This window comes from Apium graveolens, chromosome 9, assembly GCF_009905375.1.
Source record: "Apium graveolens cultivar Ventura chromosome 9, ASM990537v1, whole genome shotgun sequence".
NCBI classification, from domain to species: Eukaryota; Viridiplantae; Streptophyta; class Magnoliopsida; order Apiales; family Apiaceae; genus Apium; species Apium graveolens.
Window position 1 is genome coordinate 10,540,819 of NC_133655.1, and position 12,800 is coordinate 10,553,618.

At 29.7% G+C, this 12,800-nt stretch overlaps 1 protein-coding gene across 1 annotated transcript in view; it reads left to right on the forward strand.

Annotated features, from left to right (window-relative positions):
- Positions 1-11,831: 11,831 nt before the first annotated feature.
- The window catches only part of LOC141685003 (agamous-like MADS-box protein AGL62), an 8,131-nt gene continuing 7,162 nt past the window's right edge, over positions 11,832-12,800 (forward strand). Inside the window, exon 1 of the mRNA XM_074490130.1 lies at positions 11,832-12,462. Coding sequence (XP_074346231.1) covers positions 11,832-12,462 — 631 coding nt within the window. The remainder of the gene's footprint in view (positions 12,463-12,800) is intronic.

A 12,800-nucleotide genomic window follows, 5' to 3' on the forward strand; every position in this document is an offset into this window, starting at 1 on the left:
TCTGAGCTTGTGTCTTGCTAGACAGTTCTGAGTCTCCATTTTGATTGATGCTGTGTGGCTTTGAACCGGAAAAGAAAGTTCATTTTTCTATCTATAGGTTAAAGTTGTAACTTAAATTTGACAAACAGTTTGATCTGAAGTTTATGCTGAGGTTGTAATGGATATTGTTTTTTGAAAATGGTCAGCTGCATATGTCTAAATATTCTTTAAGCTTAAAATGTCATTTACTATTGAAAAGTTATCAAAAAAAGAGAGCCCTGTGGGCATCATTCGTTTCAAATAGCCATCATCAACTAACTTAAGCACTGAGAGTTCGATGAACGTGTAACTTATAATCTTGTTTTTCATATCAAAACAAATTATATTGGGAAAGAAAAATTACCAACTTTTTTTTGAAATATTAATAAAAAAGAAGAAGCAATTGATTAATCTATAAATTAGATTTGAATGATGAACTTTGACTTGCGACTCAAGGAACTTGATCTTGAAGCGAACGGGGGGTTTTGTCGTGCATTTGACAAACTCAGATTACAAATTTAAATAGGATATTAACATCTACCAACCCCCACTATATCTACCTTTACTGTATATATTATTTTTTGTCCGTTTCGGATATAGCATGACTTTTTTTTGTAGTGTATAAAATTTACACATTAACACTCGAGATTCTGTAATGAGTAGATACTTCCACAAAAGCATAATCGATTTTCTGATGTATAAATACAGTACAATATATTTTTCTATACTTTTCGCATTCAATTCTAGCCATTTTCGCACCCTTTAATCGATCTAATTAACATATATACATATAACTCCCCCACCCCTTTTCATTACTAATGGATCATCCTTACTATCTAAAACTGCAATGATCTTGTTTTGTTTCTCGATTGAAAACATATGTCTTTAGTTACATGAGAAGTATTTTTCTAAACATATTTTATCTTTACTGACTCAATTAAGATCCCTCGGGAACGAAATCTTACCCTTTTTCTCTGTTAGCCAAACAGCCAGCCAGATGGGACGAGATTAAAATTTTTAATATTTAAAAAAATATTTTATTTAAAATTACACAAAATATGACACGAAATTATGACCTGAATGTACATAACATGAAACGAATTTTTAACTAGTCATGTTTTGGTTTACTATTCATTTAAACTAAACATAAAAGTTTCCTGATGTGAAAGTATATAAAACAAACGAATTGTCGGGTTTAACTAAAACATATACGAATTGGGGGGTTTATGGTAAAAAGGTCTGAGCTTTAGTGGCTCTGAGATATAGAGCATGGGTGTGTGTATGTACAGTATATGCGAACAGGGGTTTTGGAGATGAAGGAATTTATCTGATTTTGAATTTCAGAAGTAACGCTGCAAGGGGTTTTGGGCATGAGTAGGTAACCAAAATCGACCTAACCCCAAATTTGTATTAAAAATAGTTATGAATTGACTTGTCAGGACAAATGTTGAAATTTAATTTGCAGACGCACATGAATTGCAAGATCTCATATTATTACGAGAAAAGTTATCTTTTGTAATAATTATTTGGACCCCTAATATTTATAAGATTGGATTTTTTAATAATATTTTGGACCCCTAATATTTTGTAGTAGAGGGTTGTTTGGTTGAAATAATAATTGTTTGTTCTTTTTTATTGTCTCATTTTTAAACAAATAATAATTTTGCCATAAATACATATTATTACGGTACAATTACAGTGAACAATTTCATATACGACATAATTTTTTTTCGTATTTCGGTTTATCTTCGTACACAAACACGTAATTGTAATTAAATAAATAAATTAAGAGGCGGTTTTGAATTTACCTTTGTTACACGACATGAATAGATATAAATTGACATAAATACATATTTAAAGAAATATTTTAAAATTATTTAAATATATTTTATAAATGTATATTGTATTTATAATTTTTATAAAAAAAATAGAAAAAATTTCAAATTCAAAAATTTGACAACACTTATAACTTATTGACTTAAACTCAATTAATAAAAGTACTCCTAACCAAAAAAATATTGAAAAAGAAAAATCATTATTTTGTGAAAATGTTAAAAATAAAAGAAAAAGCAATTGATTAATTTATAAATTAGATTTGAATGAGACCTTTGACGATTTTCGCTTGCGACTCAACTGGAGGAACCTAAATATGGAAGCGGACGAGGGCTTGTCGTGCATTTGACAAAATCACCACACATATTTCAAGTAAAATGTGTCACGTGCACATACGAGTAATGTAACTTATAGAATTTCCTTTTCGCTTCCCATTCTGCTAGTAATAAAAAGATATGCGAGAACTCTTACCCATGTCTCCATATTTTTTTAAATTATTTGCTGGAGTTGTTCGATTATAACTTGAGGCGCTACTTCAATGGCTCGATCTGAAAGACGACCGTCTCTACAAGTTTTAGTACCATATCTTCCAAAACCAAGTTGTATACCATCTTGTTTTCAACCTCTACTATATCCTCGTTTACGATATAAATATGTATATATATATATTATATTTTGTTCATTTCGAATAGGGCGACCTTTTTTTTAGTAAATGAAATCCATATACGGGGTCAGAGGATTTGGTCTTCACGATGAAACCTCAATCCAAGATAAATTGCTTAATCAATATACAAATGTCAACAGAAGATATTTGACATCTATAACCCCAAACTAATCCAAGATCTTTTAAGATTACAGTTCTTTTAAAATAATTCTCAATTCAATACCAAACCGACTAGTATAACTTCGAAAAGAAGTACACTAGTCCCAACTATAAAATAACATAATATATAATATAATATAATATAATATAATATAATATAATATAATATAATATAATATAATATAATATAATATAATATTATATAAACAACTTTACATAACAGAACTTACACTAGTCCGCAAACCCTGGACCAACCACCTTCCAAAAGCTTCTTCATTGCTTTCTCGAATTACACGGCTAAATATATATAATATTTTGTTCGTTTCGAGTAGGGCGACCTTTTTTAAGAAATTGAAATCCATAATTTGACAAATGAGATTTTGTAACAAGTAGACACTTCTGCAGGAGCATAATCGATTTTATGGTTAAATACATTACGAGATATTTTTTCATACTTTTCATATTTAGTTCTAACTATTTTTTGTACCCTTTAATCGACCTGAACAATATTTACACATATAAGGATCCCCTCCACCCTTTTTCCCCTCCACCCTTTTTCATTACTAATGGAATATCCTTCATTATTTTACTAAAATTGGAACGCAGTGATTTTGTTTTATTTCAAGGTTAAAAACAAATATATTGAGTAACACGAGAAGTACTTTGTTGAACAGGTTTTATTTTTACGGACTCAATTAAGGTCCCTCGGGAACGGAATGCTGCCTTTTTTCTATGTTAGCCAAATAGTCTGGATGGGATGAGACTAAAAATTTAATCGAAATTATAATATTTAAATAATGTTTTGGTCAAAATTACATAAAATATGACACAAAATTACACGACATGCACGTACATGTACACAAACGAATTCTTAACTAGAGATAGATTTAGTATTCATTTAAACTAAACACGAAAGTACAAGAAGACGTGAAAGAATATAAAATGAACAAATTGTCAGGTTTAAGTACAAATCATCGTTCAACAAAATAAAAAATGAATTGACACTAGTACTAAAACATGAAAACTCCATTCAAATAAAAATGATTTTGAACTGAAATTAAAAAATTAAAAATATTTCAATTTAAATGTTTCAATTTCGATAAAATATTCCACCTAAATTGATTAAAACCGGACCTGTTAATAATATTAATAAATATTATTCATATTTTATATAACTATTTGCTATTGCATTTTTAGGAAGAGGAGATATATGATTCTTGTTCCAATTTTATCCGAAAAATAAGCCGACTGCATTTTAGATAGGGTCGTAGAGAGGGAGGGGGGGGGAGGGAGGGAGTGAGGTTCTTGTTGTTTCCACTTTCTCTCAAAATTATTCCTCACCAGTCCTCACACTAGAACTCCCGCACAATACTTGGTGCTTGGTTCTTGATTGACATAAGTTCAATCTATGTTACGCGCTCTTTCATAACAATAAAAGCAATCCTCCTTTCTGTTTATCTTTTAAAGCTTGTCTATTCACGGTTTTATCATCGTAAAATCGAAAATGAGTGTTTAACATGCTGAGGATTGCCATCAAAATTTGAGTAGAATCATAGTATTTCTTAACTTCTTTGGGCACAACCTATTATAGAAACATTGCTAGTTTCTTGGCTAAGGTATATGATAATGTTATTGAATAGAATGCAAATGCAACTTGTTCTCTGAAAAATGGTACTGTCACTTTATTTGCATAGGTACACAAAGGAAGATTTAAGCTGATCAACGAGATGTGCACCAAGGAATTATCATCATAAATATTCAATCTAATAGCGTGATTAGTAAAATAACGACATAAGATTCTTCAAAAAAAAGCTCTGCTCCTATCTTCCCATCCAATCTTATAAGGATTTGATTCATTAAGAAGTGGATGTGGATTTTCACTCGTCCATAAAAACCAGATCCTAACTACTAAACTTATACATTTATAAATTATTAATATATATAAATAAAATTTAACTATAATCAATTAATAAACTTAATTTATATGTATTAATATTCTAATTTTTCAAGTTATTTTATTTTATTTTCAAAGTAACTATTATTTCATCATATTAAAATTTCTTCTACACACCACATTTTATCATATTATAATGAGTGAATCATGTGCGTCAGAAATTATTTTCATACATAATATTTTATTTATTCACAATTCACAACATTTTTTTATTTTAATTTTTAAAAATGACTTATATAATTAATTCATATATTTCTTAAATTACAATGTTTTACTTTTATGTATTTATTTTATAATTATTTTAAACTGAACTTTTTTCACATATTTCCAAATTTTTATTTTCACAACATCTCTGACTTAAAATAGTTTTGTGTGCTTAAGTTTTTTTATTATTGAACCATGTTAAATTAAAATTATTCATCTCAAAAAATTTAAATGGATTCGGAGGTCCGATCCGATAATCGGAGATCCTAATGAATTTGGATATAAATTATGTTATTAAAAATTTGAAATTGATCTGATCTCAATCCAATCCAACAAATTTAAATAAATATGAATTTAATTAAATCCGATCCAAATTTGAACATCAGCACAAGGATAACTTACTCTGATTCACATTGTATATCTCCTAAAAGGCACTTACGCTTCAATTCAACAGAAATGGAATGAAATTTTATCATGTTTTCCTAAAATTGCACCAAAATTTCCATCATATTTTAGCCAATATTATTGTATGGTAATAATTCTATCCCCAAAAACTTCTGTATTCATGATTATATATTCCTATAAAGAGGTGTTAGCATATTTTTCAGCAATTGAACCTTCCTCCAACAAAAAATTCTTTTAGGCCATATTATTAAATGAAAAATAGATTATTCCCATTATTTGATACATTGACGTCTTACGGATCGTAATATCTTAAAAATCTTATGCAAATCATGTTTTCTGGTAAGAAAAATATATTTAGAAGAAAATAACAATACCGAATTTTGACACGTAAGTCACAGCAAAAAATTTAGTCAAAACAGACACTGCTAAATAATTAGCTTATACGTAGATATTGTCGAATTATTTTTTCATGTGAATTTTAAGGAAATTTTCACTAGATTAAGTAAAATGAGAGTGGTGGTGACAACCGGCAGAATAACAAATTCGCTAGAATAAGTATTTAATAATAAAATTTATTGGCTTAATTTGAATTAAAAATGTGCAATAGCATTAATATTACTAATATCCATACATTAAGAAATAAGATTTTTGTAACTCCCGTATCATTGATATTGTCACAGGTACAATATGTTTAATTGCCTTAAAACATATTAGGATGTTATAATTGTTGCCAGCTTTCAGTGTAAATGCCAAGCCTCTTATAAATAGTAAATGATTTTACACTACAAATCAGAGCTTCAACATGCATAAACATTGCTCCATTGGCTTTTCTTTTGGTTTCTGTTCTTGATAGCTTGTTTAGAGATGGCAAAAAAGCCCAGCATTGATCACCAAAAGATCAAGATTGCGAAAATAGAGCGTAAAAAATCACCTGCAAGTTACCTTCTCCAAACGTCGATCTGGCCTTTTTAAGAAGGCGAGTGAGCTCCGTACACTTTGTGGAGTTGGGATTGCCGTTGTATTCCAAGCATTTTGGTATGAGGGAAAAGCTTAGTCCGAGATATGTTGGACCTTTTGAGGTTTTGGTATCGTAGAGAGTTGCGTTGCCGCCAAAACTATCTCATGTGCATAATGTGTTTCATGTGTCTGTTTTGAGGGGCTATAAATATCATCCATTACACGTAGTTTAATATCCATTGAATAAGATTAGAGAAGATCTTTCTTGTGAGGAAGAAGCTTGAGAGGAGCGAATTTTGAGGAAGAACGCCATTCCGTTTGTGAAAATTTTGTGGAAAAATCATCCGGAGAGAGAGGCTACTTGGGAATTAGAAGAATCTATTTGTGAGAAATATCCGTATTTATTCGATTCAGGTACGAGTTTTTAGTTTTTTTAATTCCGGGGACGGAATCGTATTTAGGGGGGTATATATGTAATATACGAGAATTTAATAATAATAATGATAATAAGATTTGAATTAAAATTAAAATAAGTGATTTTAATTTATTTGTTAAATAGCATAGAAATAAAAGTAATAGTAATTAGTTGTTATAATTCTAATTATAATAGTTAGAGGATACCTTGTGTAATATATATATATATATATATATATATGTATCAACACACGGGCATTCTTAATTACGCAAGCAAAGGAAAAGAGAAGAAAAATTCTAGAAGAGCAGGCGGATAAAGACTTAGAGGTAAAACAGAGTCATCGAGCCTTGTAGTAGTTTTTTTTGTTTGTTTTCATTGAATAAGGTAACTCTTTATTGCCTGTTATTATAATTAGTCATATAGCTAAGCACTTCGCATGTGACCTTGTCAATTGTTGATAGAGCACAACAACACACAAATTTAGTAATAAATTGTATGGCCATCCTTGTTTCTTTGTTGTCAAATCACGCCATTAGTGTCAACTAGGAACAATGTTGTATTTTATTATCATTCAGTTTTGGTATCCATAATAATGTTATTTATGTTATATTATTCAAGTGCGAATTATATTATTTATTTATACATATGTTTAATCCACAAGATCTGCTGCTTCAATTCCAATTTTGATGTTACTTTAAAATTATTAAGTTAGATTATGCATATGTGAGCTTTTATTTAATTGCGGTTGATTAGACTATGATAGGGTGGTAACTGGATGATTCAAGTTATTTAAATTATTTATATAAAATTAAAATTTTGTGAGGATTTTTCACTACTTCAATATACTTATTTATTAGTTATAATTTAAATTGATTTTATGTATGCCACTTACCATTAAAATAATTTAATTGGTGTACATGTACTTAGTCCAATTATACTAGTGAGTCCAATTATACTAGTGTCATAATTTATAATTAATTATTTAATAAAGGTGAACAATGGTAGTTAATTTGCAATCTAACTATTTAAAGTATATGTATTATTAAATTAGTAAGCAGTGTGGTAGTTAGGTGCATTCGTTTAAACAAATTGTATAATTGTAAATGTAATAATGACATGACATTTGGTCTCTTTAGTGTTAAATTCGAGGATATGTAATGTACTGGTTCGGAGTCGAATAGTTGTGTATTGATAAAAAAATTATTTTTGAATAAATTAAGAAGCAACAAACATTAATTATAAATTTTAATTTTGTAATAATTTTGTAATTAGATCACGGGTCGGGGATTTAGCCACATCATTTGCAGATTTTGATATTACTTTAGTTGCGATATTCGAGGTACGGATTATGTCCCTTTTTTATTCACGTTACTCCTCTTGTCCATTATATTTATTGATTCATTATGTTCTACTTTCTGTTCATTCCGTTAATATTTGCTTTGACCGTTTTAATTTCTGAAAATTATTTTAAAATTTGATTTTGAAAATTTAGATATCTGTGTATGCGGTTTTCAAAAATTATTTATGACTCTCACCTACTTTGGAAATTTGTATCATTTTTCTCATGTGATTTTTAAATTTTGCGAGAATATTTTCATTTTGAACCCTTAGTGTGATTTAGGGTATACCGAGTTAACAGGAGTACTACAGCCATGTCATTGCGGTACCAGTGACATGACACTTCCGTGACACTGTGATTGGTCATGGTGTATTCTTCTGTTAGCTCTTGGGAGGAGTTTTTGGCCATTTTGATATTTGTTCAGGATACGTGGCTGCACCCAGAATTTGATTTGTGATTTGATTTATGGTGACGTTGTATATGTCGTACACGTTATCCATTCTGTTGCACATATTAGGTACCCTATGGTGTGTGTATTTGATTCCGTTCTGATTTCGGTATGAAATATCATAACCCAAAATTATTATTTTATTATAAGATGTGAAATATTTATTTCTGATTTTCTGTTTTATAAATTGTATTCCAAATCCGTACGGGGCGTTTGGTTCATGCCGTATTTTTTTCCGGTATGTGCATAGGGGAAATCTTGGACTGTGCTATGGAGAGCAACCCCATTTATTGATTAGAATTTTGGACTTTATCAATATCTAGACTTAATTATTTATTTAGAGATTTCAATATTTATATTTTTGGTTTAGACAGTTTGTAGATTTAATATTATTTTTGGAGATTTTATACTGTTTATTTATTGTTTAGAAATATATTAGTGCTCTGTTTGCAGGTTTATTATAGGTAATACCTCCTTCTAATTTTTAAGAAGGGGTGTTACAAACTGGTAGTATTCAACCCCCATTCTTCCAAAAACAGCTCTGCTCCCACCTTCCCATATAGAGCTGCAAACGAACAGAACCGAGCTGAGTTCTGTCCAAGCCGAGCCGAGCATAATTTTTTTTAAAATGAACCGAGCCGAGCTGAGTTTAAAAACCCAGCCGAAAAAAAATGTTTACGATCGGTTCGTTTATAAAGGAGCCGAGCCGGACACGAGTTTGCTCACGAATAACCGAGCCGAGCCGAACTCGAGCCGAGTCGAGTTGTTCACTAATAGTTCGCATATATTTTTTAATCGACCAAGCTTAAGGTATAATTTATAACTTTATAAGTTTTATGGAGATCAAATACTAATTTCATTTTACAATTATATACTCACACTCACACTCTACACTTATCAATTTTTTTCACTAGTCGAGTTTTAAGAACAAAATCATTTTTATTTTAAATTAATGAGACATTCATAACTTTAGAAATTATCCAACACTTTTAAATTGTTGATGTCGATTGTCAAAGATTTAGTAATTTTTTATATTTCAGTTAAATTGTTTTAGATTGGAAACGAGATATAAAATAAAATAAAGGAAGTAAGCCCATTTAAGTGGTTGAGAAATAAAATTATTAAAAATTATCTTATGTTTTTCTTAAAAATATTATAATTTATTTTAAGAACTCACTATTTTAATTTATTTGAAATTGTAATTTTGGTCGATTTTATCATAGACATCTCTAATAAAAGTGTGAGGTCATATTTAGTGTTAAGTTTAATTAGAAATTGTTTGTTAAAGTAATCAATATCTAGTGCTATGTATGAAATTAATTAAATTATTTATTGTTAAAATATATATTGAATTTTTAGTAAATTAATTATTATACTTTAAAATTAGTGTTAAATTTTAATTAAAAAAATATAAAATCTTTATAAAAGTGATTAGTAAATATTTATTACTCCCTCAGTCCCTTCCAATTGTTTACATTTCTGGGGAAGTGTCCGGCACGTATTTTTAGGTGCATAAAAAGTATAGTTATGTAACTTATTTTTACAATTTTTTTTTGAATAAAAGTTGAATGTTTTAATTTTTATTCAGAAAAATAAAATTGTAAAAAAAATTACAGAACTATACTTTATATGCACCTTAAAATGCGTGTCGGACACTCTCTAAAAAATGTAAACAATTGAAAGGGACGGAGGGAGTATATGTTATATTTAAAAAATTTATCTGAGCCGAGTTATCGAGTTCGAGGCGAGTCCGAGCTAAACGAGCCGAGTCCGAGCCGAATATTAAAAACTCGGCTCGGCTCGTTTAATTATCTGAGCTTATTTTTTTGTTCGCGATCGGCTCGTTTAAGAAAACGAGTCTAGCCGAGTTCACTTAAACGAGCCGATCCCGAGTTTTGTTCACGGACGGCTCTGTTCATTTGCAGCTCTATTCCCCTCCAATCTTACAAGGATTCGATTCATTAAGAACTGGATATGGATTTTCACTCGTCGATAAAAACCACATCCGAACTACTCCTAAACTTATACATTTATAAATTATTTATATATATAAATAAAATTTAACTATAATCAATTAATAAAATTAATTTATACGTATTGGTATTCTAATTTTATAAGTTTTTTTATTGTATTTTCACATTAACTATTTTTTCATCACATTAAAATTTCTTGTACACACCACATGTTATCATATTCAAATGAGTGAATCATGTATGTCACAAATTATTTTTATACATAATATTTTAGTTATTCACAATTCACAACATTTTTTTTATTTTAATTTTTGATATTGACATATATAATTAATTCATATATTTCTGAAATTACAATGTTTACTTTTATGTATTTATTTATAATTATTTTAAACTGAACTATTTTCACATATTTTCAAAAAAAAATTATTTTCACAACACCTCTTACTTAAAATAGTTTCTTGTGCTTAAGTTTTTTTTTATTATTGAACCATGTTAAATTAAAATTATTCATCTCAAAAAATTTAAATGGATCCGGTGGTCCGATCCGATAATCGAAGATCCTAATGAATTTGTTTATGAATTACGCTATTAAAAATCTGAAATTATCCGATCTCAATCCAATCCAATAAATTTAAATGAATATGAATATGAATTTAATCAAATCCAATCCACATTAGAACACCAGCACAAGGATAACTTAGTCTGGTTCGCATTGTATGTCTCCTAAAAAGGCACTTACGCTTCAATTCGACCGAAATGGAATGAAATTTTATCATGTTTTACTAAAATTGCACCAAAATTTACATCATATTTTAGCCAATATTATTGTATGGTAATAATTCTATTTTAAATGAAAAATAGATTATGCCCATTATTTGATACGTTGACGTCTTACGGATCGTAATATCTTAAAATTTTTATGCAAATCATGTTTTCCGGTAAGAAAAATATATTTAAAAGGAAATTACAATAGCGAATTTTGACACGTAATTCACAAAAAAAAATTTAGTCAAAACGGACAATGCTAAATAACTTATACGTAGATATTGTCAAATTATTTTTTCATGTGAATTTTAAGGTAATTTTCACTAGATTAAGTAAAATGAGAATGGTAGCTACAACCAGCAGAATAACAAATTAGCTACAAAAAGTATTTAATAACAAAATTTATTGGCTTAATTTGATTTAAAAATGTGCAATAACATGAATATTAGTAATATCCATACATTAAGAAATAAGATTTTTGTAACTCCCCAATCATTGATATTGTCACAGGAACAATATGTTTGATTCCCTTAACACAGATTAGGAGATTATAATTTTTGCCAGCTTTCAGTGTTAATGCCAAGCCTCTTATAAATACCAAATGATTTTACTCTACAAATCAGAGCTTCAACATACATAAACATTGCTCCATTTGCTTTTCTTTTTGTTTCTGTTCTTGATAGCTTGTTTAGAGATGGCCAAAAAGTTCAGCATTGGCCGCCAAAAGATCAAGATTGCGAAAATAGAGCGTAAGAATCACCTGCAAGTTACCTTCTCAAAGCGTCGATCAGGCCTTTTTAAGAAGGCAAGTGAGCTCTGTACACTTTGTGGAGTTGAGATTGCCATTATAGTCTTTTCTCCAGCTGGAAAAGTGTTCTCCTTTGGACATCCTAATGTTGAAGGTATAATTGATAGGTTTTTTAGTCGCAATCCTCCACCTTCAAACTCAAGCACTCTCCATCTCGTTGAAGCTCATCGTAGTATGACTGTTTGCGAGCTGAACTTCCATCTCACACAGATTTTCAATGAACTAGAGGGTGAGAGGAAGAGAGGAGAGGCACTTGATGACATGAGGCAAGCTAGCCAGAGCCAGTTTTGGTGGGAATCTCCAGTCGAAAAGATGGGATTTGATGAGCTTCAACAATTGAAGGACTGCATGGAAGCGTTGAAGAAAAATGTGAACAATCAAGCTAATAGCATCTTGATTGAGAATGCAAATTCTAATTTGCCACCTTTTGGTTTTAATGGACACAGGGCCTTTAATCAGTTTGAAGCTAAGCCTAATCAGATTGATCCTGCTTCTCATGTCCCTGGTTACGGATATGGTAATGGTTATTTTGGTCTGAGCAACTTTGCTGCGTAATCTGAGCTTGTGTCTTGCTAGACAGTTCTGAGTCTCCATTTTGATTGATGCTGTGTGGCTTTGCCGGAAAAGAAAGTTCATTTTTATCTATTGGTTAAAGTTGTAACTTAAATTTGACAAACAGTTTGATCTGAAGTTTATTCTGAGGTTGTAATGGATATTGTTTTTTGAAAATGGTCAGCTGCATTGTCTAAATATTCTTTAAGCTTAAAATGTCAATTACTATTGAAAAGTTATCAAAAAAGAGAGCCTCTGTGGGCATCATTGTTTCAAATAGCCACATCAACTAACATAAGCACT